This window comes from Furipterus horrens, unplaced genomic scaffold (assembly GCF_987537825.1).
Source record: "Furipterus horrens unplaced genomic scaffold, mFurHor1.1.pri manual_scaffold_1, whole genome shotgun sequence".
In the NCBI taxonomy this organism is placed as follows: domain Eukaryota; kingdom Metazoa; phylum Chordata; class Mammalia; order Chiroptera; family Furipteridae; genus Furipterus; species Furipterus horrens.
Window position 1 is genome coordinate 191,046,598 of NW_028327171.1, and position 23,044 is coordinate 191,069,641.

Here is a 23,044-nt window from a genome sequence, read left to right on the forward strand (position 1 = left end):
GGTCCTCACTAGATAGTTTTTGAATCAATGAGCAACCGACTACCCCTCTGGGAGTATTAGATACACTATTGTTGAAGGTGAGGTGAGTAGGTATCTTCAGCTTTCCTCCTGCTCTATGATTCTGCGGTTTCTCTGACTACTAAGAGTTGGCTAGGTTGCAAATATATTTTAAAGTCTGAAAAGCAAAATTCTCTCACATGAAAGGTAGGGAGAAAATACTTCTCAACACGTCTACTTTAGCACCAGGGAAGCCTAATAAACCTCCTTATTATTTACATGGATAAGCAATGTAAATTCATGAAAACTATGTATTCCAATAGAACTAACTTGTGGCTGGAATAGGAACCTTAGCTGTGCCAAGTTTCATTCCATCCGGTATTAGCCATCCTGTTTTCAGTTGTACAGACACGGGTGCGGGCCGCCGCCTTTCCAATGTATGCTTTCCTGTGCCGATACGGAGAAACTGCTGAAGTCATGAGGCAGCTCCAGCAGAGCCCTCATGTGAGTCGTCTGAAAGCTCCGGCATTGCTGACCTCTGGCAAAAAGGGAGTGCACGAGGACAGGAGAGGCAGAGACGGAGCGGTTCAAGTGCGGGTCTTCTCCTTGAGGCTAGAAGATTATGGGTCAAGAGCTGTGTGCAAAGACTCTGCAGCCTGGATGCAGCTGCCATCGCTGCTGGGAGGGCGGCGATGCACACAGCTGTCGGAGGAGTGCGCCTGTGACGATGGAGGCTGCGATCGAGGTATTTGTATCCCAGGAGCAGCATCTTTGTTGATAAACCGGGGAGTTCAGAGGCTCCCTTTCTGTAGCAGGCTCTGATTTTTCTGCGGTAGGTCTAAACCAATAAAAAGAAAATACTATTAAACTCACAGAGAATTTATGGCTATTGTTATCATATGTGGGATTTTTTTTTTTTTCTGTAAACCAAAAAGGAAAAATAATCCTATGCTTTGGGCCACCTAAAACTCAATTGACTTGAAGTCGAGTTTTTCTCTTGAAACCTCTCAGTCTAAACTACAAAGCTGAACCTTAAAAAGCAAGCTGCAGTGTTGCTATGCCATGGATTCAAAATGTCAATAATTAGCTCATGATTATTAGCAATGCCATTCTAGGAGAGTATTCCCCTAAAGTGATAAATTAAGGGAACATGAAAAAAAGTGTAAGTTAAACAGAGAAAAATTAGGAGCCATCCATCAAAGAAATTTAGGTTAACCTAAGTTTTAAAGACATATTTTTAGGTGAAGAAGGAATGTAGTGTTTCAACAATTGACATCATTAAGGGTTTTGTTTGTTTATTTGTTTGTCTTAAGTGATATGACTTTCAGGAAAGGTGCCTTTGAGGGGTGTAGAAGCTTAGAAAACATCTGAAAAGTAAAAATCAGACAACAAAAGGAAAAACAGTTTATGCCAGCAACTAAGTCTTGATCTTGTATAAATTTTATCCCTGCATTTTCCTTTTTTTCTCTAGCTAACAAACCTAAAAGAAGCATCTTGTTCCATGATTTCATTTCACTCCACGGGACTTCAGGCTGTCCGTGCCCGGAAGTTCAAGAGTAAAAGGCCACGGAATAACAGTGATTCTTTTCAGGAAGAGGATCTGAGGCAGGGCTTTCAGTGGGTGAGTGAGCAGCTGATGCTGATCAACAAGGATTTAATATGCGCTTGTCTAGGGAGGCTGGCCCTGTTTCTAGGGCAATTACTAAGCAGACCTTCCCAAGTACACGCTGACAAATTTCTCTGGGAAACACTAAAAAAGTGCTCTTTCTTTCTTTCTTTCCTACCTCTCTCCCCCAACCTGTTCCCCTTAAGCAGAGGAAGAGCCTTCCTTTTGGGGCAGCCTCATCTTACTTGAACTTGGAGAAGCTGGGTGAAGGTTCTTATGCTACAGTTTACAAAGGGATTAGCAGGTGAGTGACTCATAGCTGGGAGAGACTTTGGAGATAAGGATCTCACCTCCCTAATTTGACATTGTAAAGCCAGGTGACATATAGCAGAAGTTCAGGACCTGTGTAAGACACCATGGTCAAAAAGGAGAGACGGGATAATTTAAATAGCCTTGAAAGAAAAACGAACTTCTCCTGCCCCAATTTAAATCAGCCCACCAAGATGTCTATCAGCTTTTTTTCAATTCAAAGTAGACTTCCTCTACTACTGAACCAAAGAACAATTACTGCTCTTTGCCTGATGGGAAGTGCAGTTGGTAAGATGTCTCTAAATATAAAGTGAATTTCATATCTCTCCCTAAATCATGAGAAAGGTTTGCAATGGCAACCTTGAGTTTGCTCCTTCATTCTGCCTCTTTGCATTCAGAGAAGAAACTGACTTTGGTTTCTACAAAGTATGGCATATGCAAAAAAAAAAAAAAAAAAATGTTAATTCTGGATTTTCTACACTTACAAAATATGCAAAGTTGCTGAAGAATAAAAATACTGCTAATCCAAAAGCTAAGAGCCCATTTTGGATAAAAATAAACTTTGTTAAACATATGAAAGATCTGTGAACTCCACTGCTTTTTAGTAAAAACAATAAGTTGGAGGTCTGAATTCTTTATGTTACTTCAGTGTTGAAAAATAATGGCTCCACAGTAGTTAAATGTTAATTAAAAAATTTTACTATACAACCACAAAACTAAATATTATTTATCCTAGTACTTGTGTTATTATTTTTACTTGTTAAAACAAGAGTTTAGGGGAAATATTTTAAACACATTATATAGAAACAGGATTTGATGCATTTCCATGGACTATCTTAGGAATTGAGAAAGTAAGAGTTCCTTCAGAGGACTCAGCTTAGTAATAGGACAAAAAATACATTAGAAATACTTGTTCAAGTGCTCAAAGATATAAGTAAAGTGTCCTCATTGAAGCAAGATTTATAATAGAAAAAGTAAAAACATGGTCACAAATATCCATTAATGAATGACTGGCTAAATAATCACCATGCAAAGCAATAATATGCAGCTATCTAAGATACAAGATATATCTGCTAATACAAAAAGATATCCAATATCTTAAGAGACAAAATACAAGTTACAGAAAAATATGCACTCTATAATCTCATTTAGAAAAAAACACCCAAATGTACTTACTCTTCATGTATAAATTTGTATGTGCATAGTGGAGTCTGGACAAATACAGAAGATATTGATAAAAGTAGATACTTCTAGTGGTTGATAATGGGGTAAGGAAAGAAAGATCACTAAAACTTTTCACTTTATTCAAAAAGGCATCCATTATATTTATAATTAAACAACAAGTTTAAAAATATCACAGAGCTGCCAAAAAGACATTTGATAAATTCAACATCAATTACTAGTTTTTAAAACCCTGAGGAAAAACAGGAATGGGATGATACTTCATCACTATGATATAGAATATTTCAAATCAACAGTCCACACATTTTTTTTGTTAAATACTAAAGATATCATCATTAAGTTAGATATAGGGCAAGAATGCCTATTATCTTTTATAGTTAAATATTATTGTTAATATGCTAACTGATGCAATGGGGGAAAAAAAGAATGAATATCATTTTTGTGGATTATAGAACTGTCTATTAACAGTAGTATGATAAACAGTAATATCAGTTACAAAATAAAAATATACTTATCAAAAGTTGTCTTTATGTATTAGCAAGAACCATTTAAAAGAAAATATAGTAGGAGAGATTACTCTCATAATAACAACAACAAAAATCATTAGCATCAACAAACGAGCAGGATTTATCTAAAGATTTATTACAGGACACAGAACAGAAAGAGCTAGAAGGGCATTCATTTTTTTTTCATACAGGAATTCATTCAGTTTACTAATATTTTTAAGCACCTATTATGTGCCAGGCACTATGTTAGCCAGTAAGGATTTATCTGAAAATAAGAAACAAAAACCCTTTCTCTTACGGAGTGTACATTCTAGTGGGGTTGAGATAGGCAATAAATAAACCAGTAAAACAGTGAGTCTGTCAAAGAGTGAAAAGTGCTTTGAAAAAGGATAAACAGGGAAGAAGGATAGGGACTGCCAGAGTGGGGTGGTGGATTGCTATTTTAAATAGAGTGATGAGAGGAGGCTTCACTGAGAAGGGTAGACTTGAACAGAGACTGTGCCATGGAAGGTGTGAGCTGTGTGTGTGTGCAGTGGAAGAGAGCTTCAGGCAGAGGGAACAGCACATAAAACATTCCTGAGGCAGGAGCAGGCCTGGCACTGGAAGCAGATGGGGACAGGGAGAAGATGGAATTGCAGTAGAGTGTGTGTATAGGGTCTTGTAGAACATTACAGGGACCACTGTAAGACTATTTGGATTAGAACATTTAATAGTGCCAAGGTGTCAATGATTCTCTAATTTACAGTCTTAGTGTATTATAAATGTGTCCAGAAGCTACAACAATTAAAATAGTGTAGCACAAGTGTAAGAAAAGACAGATTGGCCCTGGCTGGGTAACTCAGTTGGTTAGCGCATAACCCTAACACACCAAGGTTGCAGATTCCATCTCTGATCAGGCCACGTGCAAGAATCAAACCAATGACTGCATAAATAAGTGGAACAACAAATCTTTCTCTCTCTCTCTCTCTCTCTCTCTCTCTCTCTCTCTCTCTCTCTCTCTTAGATGAATAAAAAAAAATTTTTTTTTTACAAAAAAGACAGAAATATGAGTTTAAAACATCCAGAAGTCACAAATCCAAGTGTTAGTTAGATCTAATATATAACCATGGTGGCAGGTCAACTCAGTAAGAAAAAGAAGACAGTCCAATAAATGGAACTGGTACAATTGTTAAAACTTGGAAAAGGTAAAAAATATGCAATCTAAATTCTCAGTGGATTAAATAGTTAAATGAAAAAAATCCAGAAACTAGAATAAGAGGTAAGAGAATTCTTTGTAACCTTTGTGTTGGAAGGGTCTCTCCACACATAACACTTAAGTCAGACCCATAAGGGAAGATTGAAAGTGTCCATGGTGCCCCATCTATCCAAGCATGTTCTAGGGAGCCCCAATTCTGAGACACCTTACTTAATTGAGGTTTCATTGAAACACCTACCATTGTCAAATTGGCAAGGGAATCCTAGAACAAAATAAAATGTGATCCTTCACTGTTGGTGCTTTCAACATCTTTTAAAGGTAAATGTGTACCAGTACTATCTAAGAAAGGTTAAGAAAATGGAAAAAGTATAAAGCATTTTCTAAACATGTTTGACCAAAAAAAATTTTGGAGGGGTGGAGAGAATTTCAAAGAGCTATGCTCTGAGTGAAACATTTTGGAAAATGCTGACTATTATGAAGTTTTTAAAGTTCAAAATTTCAAGAGCACGATAAGGCATGAAAGAAATTGGTGAAAAGTGTATACAAAACATTTTAATTAAAAGGCGAGTGAACAGGCAAATCACAAAAGAACAGGAAAGACCAATACATTAATGAAAACTCAGTTCCACAAGTAAAGAAATAGAAATCAAAATGTGATGATCCTTTTTACCTATAAATAGGCCAAAAAATGCAGATAAAAACATGCTCCAAAAAATAAACACCACATTTATGGGTGTACGTCAAAGGGACACAGGAGCCACCTGAAAGAACTCCCCAAGGTCAAAGGTGGGAAAATTTGAGCCACAAGATGAATTACTTTGTACTGTAGTATTGAATTATAATCCCAAGTATAAAAGAAATATCTATGAGTCATACTGATATAAACAAATGGTTCAATAAATGAATAATCGGGAGAGAAGAGGCAAATTTCCCATGCAAAATTCCAAATAATTTGTGTAGATAACCCACTGTCAAGGAGGTGGAGCATAATTCCCCATTCCTTAGGTGTGAGCTACCCATAGTGAAATTCTTTTTTAAGTGGAGTATAGGGGTGGGATAACTACAGGGAAGAAACCTGACAAATACTACCTCAGCCAGGTGATTAAAGCCAACATCAAAAGTCATAAATTATGATGATAGGTACCCTTACAATGGTGTGATGAAAATGGTACTCTATATCCTCAAAACCTGTAACCCCAGAGTAATCATAAGAAAAATTGCAATAAAGTTATCCTACAAAATTCTTGACCACCACTCCTCAAAAACAAGGAAAGTCTGGAAAACTGTCACAGCCAAGAGGATCCTAAAGAGACATGGCAACTAAATGTAATGTGGTATTCTGTATGGGATCCTGGTAATCATATTGCAATACATAAATGTATCAAGTCAACACATTGTACACTTAAAAAATAATTATTTATTTGTTTGTTTGTTTGTTTATTTATTTTTAGAGAGAGGGGAAAAGAGAAAGAGAGGGAGAGAAACATCACTGTGTGGTTGCCTCTCACTCATGCCCCCAACTGGGGACCTGAAGTGCAACCTAGTTATGTGCCCTAACTGGAATTGAACCAGCAACACTTGGTTCGTGGGCCGATGCTCAATCCACTGAGCCTCACCAGCCAGGGTACATTGTGCACTTTTAACTTACACAACGCTATATGTCATTTTTATCTCAATTAAAAAAAGAGGAAGATAGATAAATTAATTGATTTCATAAATTTACATATCTACTGAGATCTACTTAAAAAGAGATAAAAAGAAAGAATAGTCATTATAAGAAAACATTTTGAAATTAAATGGATAATTAATAAATGCTATAAAAAGAAAACAGAAAAGGTAATATACAATAGCAAGTGAATTTCTTAAACTTAAAAACCATCTATAATCTATCACTTTTGTATAGCGATTGCACATATGCATTTTGTCTTCCATATGCACACTCTTTACAGTTGATTTGAGAAACACAGGTCCACTTATACAGGGATTTTTTCAATCAATAAGGTAAATGTATTTTCTCTTCCTTATGATTTTCTTAGTAACATTTGCTTTTCTCTAGCTTACTCTATTGTAAGAATACAATATATAATACATAAAACATACAAATTATGTGTTAATTGACTGTTTTATGTTATTATTAAGATTCCCGTCAACAACAGGATGTTAGTAATTAAGTTTTAGGGGAATTAAAAGTTATATATGAGGATCTTTAACTGTTCTGGGGAGAGGGGAGGAACACCCCTAATGCCTGTATTGTTCAAGGCTCAACTGTATTTAACATTACAAACATGGTGTGCTTGCTGTTTTGTTTTGTATTGTCTATTTTATCATGATTTTTTCCATTTTTTCTACATGTCTCTAGACTTAAGCTTTTGTTACAAATGCAAATATTTTTTGTATTGATGTACAATTTTTTGAATTTTATTTATTTATTTATAGAGAGAGGGGAAAGGAAGGAAAAAGAGAGGGGGAGAAATATTGATGTGCAAGAGAAACATCTATCAGTTGCCTTTCACACACACCCAACCAGGGACCTGGCCCACAACTCAGGCATGTGCCCTGACTGTGAATCAAACTGGCAGCCTTTTGGTTTGTGGAATGATGCCCAACTCACTGAGCTACACCAGTCACAGCTGTATGACAAATTTTTAAACTGTTCATTTACTACTCAACATTTCTGCTATTTCTATTTTTTCTATTAAAACTAACAGTAGAGAGAATATTTTTCATCCATTTGGAATTTTAAAATATTAAATAAGTTTATTGGGAAAAATTCATAGCTATAGTAGTTTTATGACTTTTCCTGTGTATATGCTGCATTCCCCCCAAATTTTACCAATTTACAATGCAACCCACAATAAACAATACAGTTTTACTGCAAAAACATAAAGAATTTCTAATAAACGATGGGTTTTATTTAATAGTAAAGTATCAATATTGGTTCATTAATTATAACAAATGTACCATACTATATAAAATGTTAACAATAGAGGAAACTGTGAGATATATGGGAACTCTTGTACTATCTTCCCAATTTTTTCTGTTAATCGAGAACTGTTCTAAAACATGAAATCTTAAAAAAAAGAATCAACAACTCTGCCCAGTGTTGTTGCCATAAAAATGGCAACTTTTGTGACCAGTTTGTGGTGTGATCACTCTGTGGCACAATTTGCAAACATGCTTTTAAAACAATAAAATCATGTCCACAGCATACTCTTTGATTTAGCAATTACACCACTACTCTAAGAAAATAATAGAGATGGACTTCTAGTTAAGATGGAGCTGTAGGTAGACATGCTTCACCTCCTTGTGCAACCATAAGAAGGATCACAACTAACCTCAAACAAAAAACACCCAAAACTGCCAGAAAATCAAACTGCATGGAAGTCCCACAACCAAGGATTTAAGGAAGCCATATTCATCCAGATGGGTAGAAGGGGTGGAGATGGGGAGCCAGGGTGGAGAGGACATGGTGTGGTGGTGGTGAGGTGGCAATGGTGGCAGTCAGCAAAATGGGCAATCCCACATTCATGTGGGATGAATAACAAATCAGGAGGAATGCCTTGGGAACAAGTGATCCCAGCCCCAGGCCTGACCATGCAGCCCAGGGTTCCAACATTGGGAAAGTGAAACCTCATAACTTCTGGCTATAAAAACTGGTGGGGGTTGGGGCAGAAGAAGAAATTGCCAGTTTCTCAGGAGAGTCTGTTTAAAGAGCCTGCATGGTCCTAGAATGTATGCAAACCCATCTACCCTGGAAATCACCACCAGGGTAACAGTCACATAGGAGAAGAGGGTGAAGTGACTAGAAATGGGACAAGTGCTGAGCAAGCCTCCAGCAACCAGGCAGAATTATTATTATCTCTCCAACCTCTCCCCCACATACAGGGCCACAGAGTGGTGAAGCAGGTTGTCCCACCCTGGTGAATACCTGTCTCTGCCCCATACAACTTAACAGGTGCACTAAGACAGGGAGTCAAAGAAGCTTTACCTAATACACAGAAACAAGCACAGGGAGGCTGCTAAATTGAGGAGACAAAGAAATATGGCCCAAATGAAAGAACAGAACATTCCATAAAAAGAGTTAAACAAAGTGGGGATAGCCAGCCTATCAGAGGAAGAGTTCAAAACACTGGTGATAAGGATACTCAGAGACTCATTAAGTATGGCAAACGCATAAGGGAATAAATGAAGATTACACTAAGTGAAATAAAGAAAAATGCACAGGAAACCAACTGTGAAGGTAAGGAAGCCAGGGTTCAAATCAACTATTTGGAACATAAGGAAGAAATAAACATTCTACAGGAACAGAATGAAGAAACAAGAATTCAAAAAAACAAGGGGAGAATAAGAAGACTCTGGGACATCTCCAAAAGTGCCAGCATCCAAATCATAGGGATGCCAAAAGGAGAAGAGGAAGAGCAAGACATTGAAAATTTATTTGAGGAAATAATGAAACAAATCTTTCCTAATTTGGTGAAGAGAATAGACATACAGGTCCAGGAAGCACAGAGAACCCCAAACAAGTTGGACCCAAAGAGGAACACACCAAAACACATTATAATTAATATGCCAAAGGTTAAAGATAAAGAATCTTAAAAGCAGGAAGAGAAGAGAGTTATATACAAAGGGGTTCTTATAAGACTATGAGCTGATTTCTCAAAAGAAACTGCAGGCAAGAAGGGACTGGTAAGAAGTATTCAGAGTGGTGAAAAGCAGGGACCTACAACCAAGACTCCTCTATCCAGCAAAGCTATAATTTAGAATGGAAGGGCAGATAAAGTGCTTCCCAGACAGGGTAAAGCTAAAGGAGTTCATCATCACCAAGACATTATTATATGAACTGTTAAAGGGACTTATTTAAGAAAAAGAAGGTCAAAACCATGAGCATTAAAAAGGCAACAAATTCACAACTATCAACAAGTGAATCTAGAAAACAAAACAAACTAAGCAAACAACTAGACCAGAATCATAGGTATGGAGATCATGTGGAGGGTTATCAGCAGGAAGGAGGAGGGGGGAGAATTAGGGAAAAGGTACAGAGATAAAGAAGCATAATTGGTAGATACAAAATAGACATGGGATGTAAAGTACAGTATAGGAAATGGAGAAGCCAAAGAATTTATATGCATGACCCATGGACATGAACTAAGGGGGAGAATTGCTGAAGAATTGCTGAAGGGAAGGAGAGTACCAGGTAGAGGGGGCAAAGGGGGAAAATTGGGACAATTGTAATAGCATAATCAATAAAATATACTTAAAAAGAAAATAATGAGGGTGTGTGAAAAGATCGATCTACAAATATGATCATCACTGTATTTTTATAAGTCAAAAAAGTTAGAAATAATTTTAAAGTATTTAGAATTAACTAAACACATTTTAGTATATGTGGTGAAATATCATGTCATTATTAAATATCACATAATATAAGAATGAATAAGACAAATATCAAATAGAGCAAAAACAGTTTACTACTAAGACAATATGATATGATACAAACCCCACTGTATTAAAAATAATATATTTATACTTGCATTAAAATCTTCTCTGTTCTCTGGTGCTTAACTTACATCAGCAAACAAAACAATAAATAAGTAGAGAGTAGGAGGAGATGAAGAGAGAGAGGGAATGGTGGGCAGATCAGGTAGCCACCTACGAGGCCACAAGAATTTGCTTTTATTCAGAGTGAAAGCGGTTTGTTTTGAGCAGAGAAGTGACTTGTTTTGACTTTCCCTATAGAAGGATTCCCCAGGCTACTCTGTTGAGAGTAGACAGTAGAGCTACAAGTGTACAAGCAGGGAGACAGGAGGTCACTACCATAATTCAGATGAAAAATAAGGATGGCTCAGATAAGTGCACAAAGGGAAGTAAAAGGAACAATATAGATAAAAATATTATGAGGATGGATTCAGTGGTGGGGGTGGGGGTATTCTCTGATATCTGTATTCTCCAAATTTTTAAGTAATGAATGTGTATCACTTTGGTAAAGAGAAAAAATGTTTGGTATATATACATATGAGTTTTAAAACTTTTATTTTGAAAAAATTATAGATTCATATGCTAGAATATACTTTGAAGGAAAAGTTCTTTATGTTAAACTGCTAAAAACCATCCTAATGTGTGCCCTTTCCCCCATTCCTCTAGAATAAACAGGCAACTGGTGGCTTTAAAAGTCATCAATATGAATGAAGAGGAAGGAGTCCCATTTACTGCTATCCGAGAAGGTAAGAACAGTAAAATGGATCCAACAGATCTGTTTTAATTCCTTGATTTGGGGGAAAAAAATGCATTGAGTCTATCTATTCAGCATCTAGCTTTTGATATTTCTAGAAGTACTATTATAATTGTAATTTTATTTTTCACACCAGTTTTTCAAGTGTAATTACACTATCATTTTGCTACTTATTCTTGAGAAAATTTAGACTCAAAAATATATTAATTGACCAAGCCTATGAACTCAATGAATATTTACTAAGTGCCTTCTGTGTGTCTGGTCCCACAATAAATGCAAGGGCTATATCTATATAAACTCCAAAAAATTCAAATAAAAGATAAATTAAATAATATAATCACATAAATCATGAGTAAACAATTTGTTTGAAAATAATAAGTTGTTTGGATAGCATTTGAAAAACTCTTTGGGAAGGCATGTATTTTTTGTGTTGTGCCTGTATTTTATTTGTACCCTGGGCAGTATAGCAAGTGGGTGAGGATGGACTTGGGTTTGAATCTTAGACCTAACCAATTACTAGTGGTATGACTTGTGTAGATTACCTATTTAAAACTCAGTTTATTGCAGAAAGAAGATAATAGTACCTATTTCTTTGAGTTGTTATGAGGATTAAATGAGAATATACTTTAAAACACTAATCAAGTCGGATTGGTGTGGCTCAGTTGGTTGAGCGTTGTCCCACAAAGTGTAAGGTCACCAGTTCAATTCCCAGGCAGGCGAACATGCCTGATTTACGGGCCTGGTCCCTGGTTGGGGCATGTGAGAGACAACAGATAGATGCTTCTCTCTGTCTCTTTCTCCCTCCCTTCCCCTCTCTCTAAAAATTAATGAATAAATAAAATCTTTATTTATTAAAAGCACTAATCACAGAATCTATTTTGAGAATTCAACAATTTCACCATCAAGAAGCCACTATAGTAAAAATAAATCCTTAAAAATTCCATTTAGTAACCTTTTTACATGAGCCATTTGAAATAAAATGATAAGATTGCTATCCATTCATCAAAAATCCAGAGAAATGGCTCTTTCCTGGCCTTACTTTCTCCCTGTTTAACTACTTCATTTTCCTTTCCCTTCTTTATGTGCCCATCCTGTATGCAAAGCATATTGCTGGGTGTTGTGATGGATGAGAAGAAAAAGCCTGATCTTTGCTCTATATCATTTTCAGATGTAACAGAGCAGATGGTTCCAGTTACAACCAGTGTTATAATGGAGGTAAAAAAGACATAAACTAAGATGAGAACCAGTTAGTGTCAGTGTGGCTAATGGAGTCAGTAGATTTTGGACAGAGCTTGGAAGAATGGGTTATGCAAACAGGCATGGAAAAAGCAATTCAGAAAATGAGTTTATAACTGAATTTGATGCCATTTTCAACAGTCTTTCAGAGCCCCTGGGAAATGTGTTATTTTGAATTTAAGTAGAAGGGCCAAATGGCTATCAGGTTAGCTGCGGATTCAGCCTAGTAGGATCAGGTGCATTCTGGAGAAAAGCATGGTTTTAAATGTTTAGTATAATGGAAGTTGCATTTACTAATGCACTTATTGGTGGTTGTCATGAAAGAATGACCAGATTTAGACAGAGATATATATATATATAGGCTAAGGAGTATTTCTGAACCTAATAAAAGTCCCCAGGTCACCTTGTTCTTATGGTGTTTCCTTCATGCACTTGTCTATTGCTTCAGCTTTGCCTCACTTGGATTTTGCACACAGCCAAGTTTTTCAGGTTGATGTTTGACAAAACCTTTTGCCAGTTTTGCTAACAGATGGTTCTCAGCAGGGTTCAGAGAAGCTGGGTGGGTATTGTTCTGTAGGCTAAATGTTTCTTTTATTGAGTATTTACCAGGATTTGGCTCTCCATCGCAGGTGTTTGCAATTACAGTTAGTCTTCAACTGTGGACTTTGTTGGTTTGCTTTATAGACTTACCTTACTGAATGCTTTGCTTTATAATATTAAAAACCACAAAAGGATTTTTGACACATTAGAGGTGGTTAGGCATCTAATTTCCAATGGTGAATGTTTCTTTTTCACCAGTGTAAAACCTGGGAACCCTTGTTAGAGCAGTCCTGTTCCCTCAAGAAGATATGAGACTTCGTTTGAAAACTTTGGCACTGTCCCACTTTTCCTGAAAGAACTTTAAGGATGTGAGACTAGGGAGACAGGAGGTTAAATGAGAAGGGCTGGAAAGCAAAATAAGAACAGCTGGAATTCATTAGCTGGAATCCAGGGTCACTAGCTAAAAAGGCAACTGAAAGCCATGTGCAGAAAAACTGAGCGAGTAATACAGACTTCTTTAAAAAACCTTGAAGGAATGAATTACTTTTCCTGAACAGTTTGCCTGAACTATGATATATCAGCCAAATATTTATTGAAGTAGGATGTTACTATATGTACAATTTCTGTATAAGCAAAATACATGTGGCAGTTTATTAATCTAGTCACTTGGAATACTATTTGATCTTAACATGTATTGTTATGAAATTAGCAAAAGTATGAACAGCACTAAGGGAAACATATCTTAATACCCATGCCAGATAATTTTCATGTTACCAATTTCAAAATTCTCTTAACAATCTTTGAAAGTAGTTCTCCTTCTTCCTCCTCCCCCTTATCCTCCCCTTCTCCCTTCTTCTTCTTCTAATACATAGCTGTAATTCAGACCAAGTCTCTCTGATTCAAAAATTTATACACTCTCTATGCATTCATTCTACAAATATTTACTGAGCACCAACTATGGCCAGGTTCTTTGCTGGCCGCTAGATACACAGTAATGCACACAACAGACAAGTTCTCTACCCTCATTCTTTCGCTAATTAAAAAGATTAGCTACCTTCATAGCAACTTAGAAAATCTTTCATAACTAGCTCTAGAATTATATTTTAAATGTTTAGTTTTACAACTAGGAGAAAACACTTTCATGGTGTTTTAAATTTTTACCTAAGAACATGTTCCCCAGTTTTATTAAACTGTGTCTCAATATCTTAATAATGTGCGTTATTTTAAATATCTTCCTATAACATTAGAAACTTTTGGTTTAAATGCACGACTTTCAGCCCGTTAGCAGCATTTGTTTAGGAAGCAGTCATATAACTAACTTTTTTTGAGGACTAGGTATATGACATAATCTTCCCTGCACATATATTATCTTTTTTAAAACCCTTACACCAAGTCTAAGAGGTAAAGTGTGTTGTTTCTATAGTAGAGATGAAGGTGTCTAAACCTCAGAGAGTTTAGGCAACTTGCCCGAGATCTCAGAACTAGGAATCAGAGTAGTAGAATCCAATCTCTTCCATTCAAAATCCTTTCTATTTTATTGTGATAAATTTAGAACTCCTTAATGCAAGCATTTCTTCTTTAGCAACAGTAAAAATAACAATTTACTTTTATGATACATTTTGTATAAATGTTAAGCACAATGCAGAAGAAACATTTTGAAGGAAATAATATATAATATTGTATATTTGTCAATTCTGATTTTATCATGGATTCTACAGCACCAGTAATTGCAGTGCTTAAATTAGAAACAGTTTTAGCTAAGAATCTTTTAAGAGCATTCTCTAGTAGAAAACATTACAAAGTAATTATTCCCACTCCATATATGAGAAAACAGCCAAAAATAGACTAAGAAGCCTCCCTAAGGTCATACGGTGAGGTACAGAATACCAATTAGAACGCTGACTCATTGGTTAACACAAATAGATTGTGCCAGCGCAGGTTCACAAGAAGTTCTCCAGTGAATGCAATCAAATCACATCATAGATATAGTATATTTACATGTGCATAGTCACATTTTTATAAAACAAAATTGTGACAGTGGGGGAGGGACCCCCAAATTCCCCACAGCTTGTGGTTTAGGGGATGGGGGAAGGAAATAATATAGCTTTTTAGGTACTTTGCATATCTACGGCAGGCTGGTAGCTGGGGCTGGTAAAAGGGGGGATGATACTGTTTGGGATGCTTTGCATATGAATGACAATAGGATCACCAGGCCTTTCTTGAAGGAGAGAGCCAGGAGGAAAGGAGCCACCATAAGGAAAGGGGCCAGCCATAGGAAGGGGGCCATGCTGCTGGTAAGGATGAAGAAGGGTCCCATGGCCTGCCATGAAGTCTGGTGTGGAAGAAGAAGCCACGTGGTTTTGAAAGGATGAAGAGAAGCCACGTGGTCTGAAAGGCTGTAGATGGGGGTTGGCTATGAGGTCTGGTATGTAGGAGGAGAGCCATGATGTAGCAGGCAGGTGGCTTTGTAGGACAGTTGGTCCCCCATGGGAGAGGGCCATGTGGCCTAGGCTAATAAGAAAGCAGGCATGCTGCTGCTTAGATTGTGCCCGCTCCAACTGACTCTGAAGCCACCAAGGACTCCGCCTTGCAGACCTGGACTCTCTCTGGACTCTTGGAACTCAGGACATTTGGAGAGGACACTCTCTTAGGACTTGTGCCTTTCCTGGACTTCATCATGATGCAGTGCAACACGGCACATGCGTTCCTGGACTGTTATATGGAGGCTGAAGACAACATACCCCAGATCCTGAAGGAGAGAGCTGACAAATAAGGAATGGGCAACTATTGGGTTTGATTTTGGCTTATAGTCTTTTGGGGAGCAAGGGAAGTGCTGGGTCTCCGGGGGAAACAGGGCTCTGCACAGGAGTGCTCCCAGCCCCACCCAGGTTGGAATATTATAAAGAAAGACCTGTTTTTCTCAACACTAATTGGTGGGTCTTACACTGAGGCGCCACGTGAATGAGCCCTGCTTTGCTCAGTAACAAAATGATGCCAGGATGATGCTATGTGGTCACATTACAATTCCAAAGAAATCAGATAATAATGACTTATCTAACATTTGCCTTAATATTTATCTTGTTTTCTTTTCTTGGAAAGCATAACTGAACTCTTGACTTGACTTGTGACACCCAGACCAGAGAAAATGTAACATCAGGAACTACAGACTCTTAATTCAATGCCCAGTGGGGGTTGGGGTAAAAAAATTGGCTCCATTATTGACTCCTACATAAGCTCATTACAAGGGTCTAGTCTTCATTAATTCACAAACACTTATTGAGCACCACATGCCAGGCCTGTGCTAGGTGCTGGAGATGCAAAAATAAGGACAGGGACAGTCCATGCCCTGAAGGAGCTCACAGCCTAGAAAGAGCTTTGACTTCTCGGCACTCACTATATATCACTGTGCCCTAGAACTGAGAGTCAGCCTTGTTCTTTCCAGTCATCATCATCTTTTACCTTTCTTTCTAAACTAAAGCAGAACAGAGTAGAGTAACATCAAATTTTCATGATCTATTGCTCTTATAAAGTATTAATTTTTATAAAACTTTACCAAACCAAAAACCCCAGTGAAATGAACAAAAACAAGAAATTAAATATTCTCATAGAATTGAAAGATGAAAATAACTTTTTTTCTAAATCATTAAATATCTTACATATATAGGAGAATCAAATTAAATTCCATGTAATATTAAACCAGTTAGTCATATTGAACACCTTTTGGGACACTTAAAATAAAGAAAGAAATACTTTGCATTTTTAAAACAAGGTTAATAACTAAGCCATGGGTCATTTTTCTTGATCCTTGGGATTATGTTGTTTTCTTCAAGTTTTCTGTTTGGCTTTTCTGGGTGTTCTCATGATCATACCAAGTTAATATACACAGAATTCTTACAACAATGCCTGGCATATGGTAAATGCTCAATGAGTGTTAGCTATCATCACCATCATTATCATCATCATTATAGAAGTATTTTGGAAGCACTCAAAGAAATTCCATTGTGATTCCATTTGTCTGGAGTTTTAAAGACTCCCCAATTTATCTTTGTGTCTTTTCGTTGAAGAAAAACAAAAATTAGTAGATTTAGAATATGTGAATTATAAAAGCAATAATTTTACAAGAATAAGAATGCTCTGATTTTAAGATCTTTCTCTTTTTGTTGGCTTTGCATCCTTCACCTGATTAGCCTGCAAAACACATCACATTCTGCTGTGATGTTTATGAGGCAGCCTTGAAATTAGTAGAAAGATCTTTCCTTTTGGGGTTTGAGACCCACACACCTGAAGCTATAGGCATTTTAGATCCCTCTGGTGGATAGTCCAAACAATATACCAATGTCATGAGGTAAATGCTTTAAACATCATCTACTCTTTCATATAAATTCCCTATTACTCGTCACGAAAAGTCACAGTTTCCATGTAAGTATTTCAGTAGCACTGGGATGTTGAAAAAAGAAGTAGTAGACATGACCACAACAAACACAACACTTATAATCTAATTTGGAAAACAGCTAAAAGAAATAAGAAATAAAAGCATCTTCAGCAGAAATACCATATACTAACCAAATATAGGTATAGAAATGGTAGTAGGCATTTAGTGTCCACTAATTTGATAGTAAATGCTTATGATAGAGCAGACATTGTTCTAGGCACTGAAGATAAACAATAAGCAAAAGACAAAAGTGTCTGTTCTGAATGGAGTTTATATTCTTAAGGGTGGAGACAGACAGTAAACAGATATATAATATGTCAGGGGTAACAAGTGCTATAATATGTCAGGGGTGAAAAGTTCTATGAAGAAGAATAAAGCAGGGCAGAAAAGTAGAGGTTACTGTGGAGGGAGGTGTCAGGGAAGCCAGGGCTTTGAGCGGAGACCTGAAGAAATGAGGGAGAAAGCACACAGAGAGCTCAGACAAGAGAATTGCAGGCAGAGACAAAGGTATGTGTTAAGACCCAAGGAGGAAATGTGTTTGAAAGTGTCCAAGAAACAGGTAGGAGGCAAATATAGCTGGAACCAGTGAGCAGAAATTATCGAGAAAACTATATGAAATAAAGGTTATACCCACCAATGTTAGCAGTGAGCCTTATCCTAAGTGAATATCATTCTTTGAACTTTTTAGCAAATGATAGTATGCCACCGTGATTTTAAAAATAAGCATCAGGAGTTTTAGTAATATATTTAAGTGAGAAAATTTTGTATTAAAAATAAATTTAAATATCTTTACAATATTCTTAGCAATTTCAGCTTTACTGTATCCTTTTAAAATCTAATTTTCGTGCATGTTTTATTGTGTGTGGAGGGGTCGGGGCATAGAGAAAGAGAGAGAATGAATATAATTTACAAATAAAAATACACATAAAATATAAGAATGTTTAAATGATGGTCAGAAGTGATTGTAAGTATGGAAGCTATTGAAAACTCTAGCAGAAAGTGACATAAACAAAATAAAAAAAATTAATTACAACTGAATACAACATTATATTAGTTTCAGGTATACAACATAGTGATTAGACATTTATATAACTTACAAAGTGATCATCCAGATAAGTTTAGTAGCCATATCTGACATTATACATAGTTATTGCAGTATTATTGACTGTATTCCACTTACTGTACTTCCCGTCCCCGTGACTGTTTTCATAACTGGCAACTTGCACACCTTAATCCCTTCTCCTTTTCACCCAACTCTCTGATGCCCCTCCCATATGGCAACCATCAAAATGTTCTCTCTGTCTATGAAATGATATAAACAAAATTTTAAGATAATAATCTGGGAGTGGGGACTTAGTGAGGTTCAAGGTGAAAGGGAAGGACAAGTACCTGCTGCTGCGATATTAATCCTAATTTGCAACTGTGTGATGTTTGACATTTGCCAGGGATCCACACATGGAATCTGGTTCCATCCTCATGTCAACCCTGTGACGTCAAGTCGGGAAAGGCGTTCTCTCTTTTTCATAAGGAGTGAACTGAGACTTGGGTCGAGATACTGTCTGGAGCTCGCTTGTACAAAGAGTGACAGGGCCAGGATTCACATTAGGGCTTCTGGTTCCACAGTCAGCTCTCCGTTAATAAGACACTCAATAAATATATCTGATAAATTAAGTGATTACTCTTGGCTGAGTGTTGTACTAGGTGGTGTGGCAGCATTTGAAAGAGAGAGAAAGTCACTCCCTCTATTTGCATATAGCCTTCAGTCTGGGACTGGGAACATTAAACAGATGGCTGTGAAACTGTTTACTACATTTTTTCAAAGCAATGTACTTGGAAGAGTGAAATAATAAATTTAGCTCATAAGGATTCAGGGGGCAAAAACTAAGTTAGAGTTTTAGTCAGCAGAGATAAGTAGAGTTAATGGGTGAAATAGGTGGGAAGAGGCTGCAAGGTCAAACTAAGGTGAGTAAAGAAGGAAACTTGCTGTCTCAGGGATCTGATAACTACGAACTAGCAGGGAGCAAATGAGGTCTGCAGAACTCCATGCCTGATTTCCTCTGCCTTAGTTTTATTTCCAGTTATTGGTAATCGGGGCCAGCGCAGCTCCTGGCTAAATCCTACAAGCTTAGCCCTCACCGTACTTCTATCCTGATGACACCAGCAAAGTAGGATTCACCCACACTTGGGTTTTGTGCCTGTTTCTGAACCAATTACTGTGGCAAAACGGTGCTGCGCTCTGATTGGATGGATAGGCCTGGGTCACATGCCCAGTCCTGGGTAGGAGTGGGGTCAGCCCCACCAGAGAGAGCATGGACTGAGTAGGGACTCTGCTTCCCCAGAGGAAAACCCAGGTCCTTCCATGGAACAGAGAATGGCTGCCGGGAGAGCAAAACAACGGAGGATCGTTATGATGGATAAGGTTACTGAAGGAAGTAATTTTGTTTCAAAATTTGAAGGGAGCATTTGAGCTTGTTTTTAATTTTACAGAACATTGATTTTTTATTTGAGTTTTAATTTTTCTTTTCCTTTATGTCTTGAGGACACTATTTCTTTATACAGGGATGTCCTGAGTTGAGATTCATAATCCCCTTTTTGTGCCTTTTCTGTTCTCTACCCTTCTGATCTTCTTATCTACGGAACCCTCAAAGACAGCCTTTTAAACACCTTGCCAGCCACTCGCTGGCCTTTTGTGGTGACTTCTCCCCTTTAAGGCTACCCTTAGTGACCTAATAATAACCTGTTATTGAAGATGTGAGAGACTGTCCTCAGTCCTCCCCACTCTTACTTCTGTGGGCTCCCAAGTTTGGCCCTGTCCTCCTTTCAAGTTTGCATTTTCTCCTTTCCACAGAGGCAATTAGTGTCCATTACTTCGATAGCAAATGCTTATAATAGAGCAGACATTGTTCTAGACACTGAAGATAAACAATAAGCAAAAGACAAAAGTGTCTGTTCTTAATGGAGTTTATATTGTTAAGGATGGAGTTTATACTCTTATGAAATCCCCTCTGACCCATGGCTGGGTAGCTCAGGTGGTTTGTGCATCTGCCTGATACACCAGGGTTTTGGGTTTGATCCCTGGTTGGGGCCCATCCAAAAATCAACTAAGAATGCACATATAAGTGGAACAGTAAATAGATATTTCTCTCTTTTTCCCCTCCTCTCTCGAAAAATCAATCAATAAAATTTATATTTTTAAATCCCTTCCACTCTATTTTGTTTTAACAAATCTTCATCCCATGCTCTTATCCGTGCCTTCTACCAGCCCCATCCACCGCCCTTGCTGAGCCCCTGTGGGACTTTGAATTTTAGAAAATGGTCACATGTTACAAAGTCCTGCTCTAGAAGGCAGAGCACTCCTTTTCCTGCCCCCATGCCCACCACATGGCCTTTATCTCTCCAGGCCTCCTCCCCTCTAACTCTGAAGCAGAGATGATAAGATTCCCAGAGGAGAGCATTTGCAAAGTGCTCTGAGTGCTTTGATGGAATTGATTGGGTAAATGGAAACATATTTTTTGCAACTGCTCTAACCTATTAAAAAAAAATAAGGTATGCAAATGCAGTGACTCACCATTTAACAAATAATGAAGTCCTTTGTAATTTTAAATATTATTTCACAAGAGATTTTTCCAGCAATGAAAAACCAGAATGCTTTACTTGAAATGTTTAAAAAAATAAATACTGCTTGATATCTTTAAAGCAGTGCTTTCATTATCAATGACTGAATTAACACTTTGTTTCATTTTTCTAGCTTCTCTTTTGAAGGGTTTGAAACATGCCAATATTGTGCTCCTGCATGACATAATCCACACCAAAGAGACACTGACATTCGTTTTCGAATACATGGTGAGTTGCCCCAGCATTTTACAAAGCATGAGGGAAAAGCCTGGTGCTTGTATAATGAATCTGTTAATATTTTATGGCATGATAAAATTTTCATTACAATGTGGAACTTGTCATGGAAATTTTCATTATTATGATTAACAGAGCCTATTGTTCTTATGCTCATTCTTTAATCTGGCTTCTTTACCCACTATATTTGCTGTCTGTTTCCCCTCACCAGCAATCATAAATAAGAATTTTGAGTTTGCCTAAGAAATGAAACTTTTACACTTTTTAAAATCTATTTTTAATCACTATCTGAGCAGAACCCAACATTTTTCATTGACATAAATCACAAGGTTTTTTAAAAAGTTGTATGCAAGTTTACTAAAGAATAACTCATTTTTGTATTTTTGAGAGGAAAACCTATTCAAATATTAGTAGGAAGAAATCATAAGGTGTGTGCACTTGACTTGCCTCCAAGAAGAGTGAAAAATCCTTTTGTCATTGTATTTAGTGACAGTCATTTAAGATGAGCATCTTTTTGGGCTGAGAAACAGGCTTCCTTCTAAGAGCAGCCAGTTATAGGGACACACTGTGTTTGGCCTTAATAGCAGGGTCTCAGAAAACCAGATTATGTACATTTTGCCCCTTATTCTCAAAAATTCTGAACTTTGTAATGACTCTGACAGTCAAATCTATGCTCTGCTTTAGGGTACCATCCAAGCACCGCTAACATCAGTCTCTTTACCATTTCATGCAGCACACAGACCTGGCCCAGTACATGTCTCAGCACCCAGGCGGGCTTCATCCTCACAATGTCAGGGTGAGTACTTTGAGAGTCAGCACTCTATGGCTTGTCTACAACAGGAAAATTTTGAAACAGACTGCCAGTGCAAAGCAAAGTCTCAAAATACTAAATAAGAAGGTGGCCATTATTGATATTCTAGAGAAAAGTGAAAAAAAAAAAAAAGTTGCCCCTCAAGAAATGGAGCAATGTTTTCTGGGCAGCCCAACCTTGTCAGTCATTGCCATCATCCTGATGTGTCTCTAGAAGCACAAGCCAATGAAAAAGAATTGCATTAAAAAGAAGCAAAGGTAGGCCATCATAAAACAAATACTTTTTTCAGGGCAGACTACTGTGTTCTCAGGTAAAGTTTGCATGCTATTTATAGTTTTCCACTAGAATTAGCGAACAAACTACTTTTGGTAGATCTTTTATCAGTTACCCTTTTGCCTATTCTGTCAGATCCTGTTATCTATGAGACTAGCTTCATTTTTTCAGTCATTAGAATAGAAATAATAATAAACTCTTAACTAGCTGTATTTCTACATGTTATAAATTTTAGAAGTCATTTGTATTTTACACTTTTCATTCCCTAAGATTTTATTGGCACTAATTAATTGATTGGCACTTAACCTACCCATATGAGATTTGTATATGATGTACTCATTCATTTAACTATAATTTATGTATTCACTTATTCATTCATTCAAGAAATACTTATTGAGTACTTAGTAAGTCCTTAAGTTTTACTAATGAATAATTGTGTGTCTTATTTTTCAGGGCATTTAAAGCGCAGTAAGATACGTGAGCTTAAATAGACAGTGAGAAGCAAAGTGATAAGGGTATAGCCATGTCAATAGGCACATTATGACAACTCTTAATACAGGACTTAATCTACTCTTGAAGACATGGGGGAAAAGGCTTGAGGACAGAGGGGTTGAAGAGAGTGAAGAAATCTTAATAACTATTGGAGAATAAGATAAGAAACGAACTAGGGAAACCAACAAAGTCTAGTAGTATGTTAAGATTCTAATGAGAATTAAAATCATTAAATTATCTGCATGATCATGGGACTTTTTTTAATGGAAGTGTTTAGAAATTCAAGCAGAGGAGCAGAGAAAGTAGACAGTTTTATTGATTCAAAGTTGGGGTTTTGCCAGATAAGTGGGAGGAAAAGACAGTTTGGCAAGAGAATTGAAGAGAATG

General features: G+C 37.1%; 1 protein-coding gene across 3 annotated transcripts in view; it reads left to right on the forward strand.

The window, feature by feature from the left end:
- Positions 1 to 619: 619 nt before the first annotated feature.
- The window catches only part of CDK15 (cyclin dependent kinase 15), an 84,129-nt gene continuing 61,704 nt past the window's right edge, over positions 620 to 23,044 (forward strand). For 2 of the 3 annotated variants that reach the window (XM_090268455.1, XM_090268465.1), the window contains exons 1-6: positions 620 to 742; positions 1,469 to 1,618; positions 1,813 to 1,907; positions 10,937 to 11,016; positions 20,981 to 21,075; positions 21,815 to 21,877. In XM_090268455.1, coding sequence (XP_090124581.1) covers positions 620 to 742; positions 1,469 to 1,618; positions 1,813 to 1,907; positions 10,937 to 11,016; positions 20,981 to 21,075; positions 21,815 to 21,877 — 606 coding nt within the window. Of the gene's footprint in view, positions 743 to 1,468; positions 1,619 to 1,809; positions 1,908 to 10,936; positions 11,017 to 20,980; positions 21,076 to 21,814; positions 21,878 to 23,044 lie in introns of all 3 variants that reach the window. The other variant, XM_090268446.1, reaches the window with a different exon arrangement.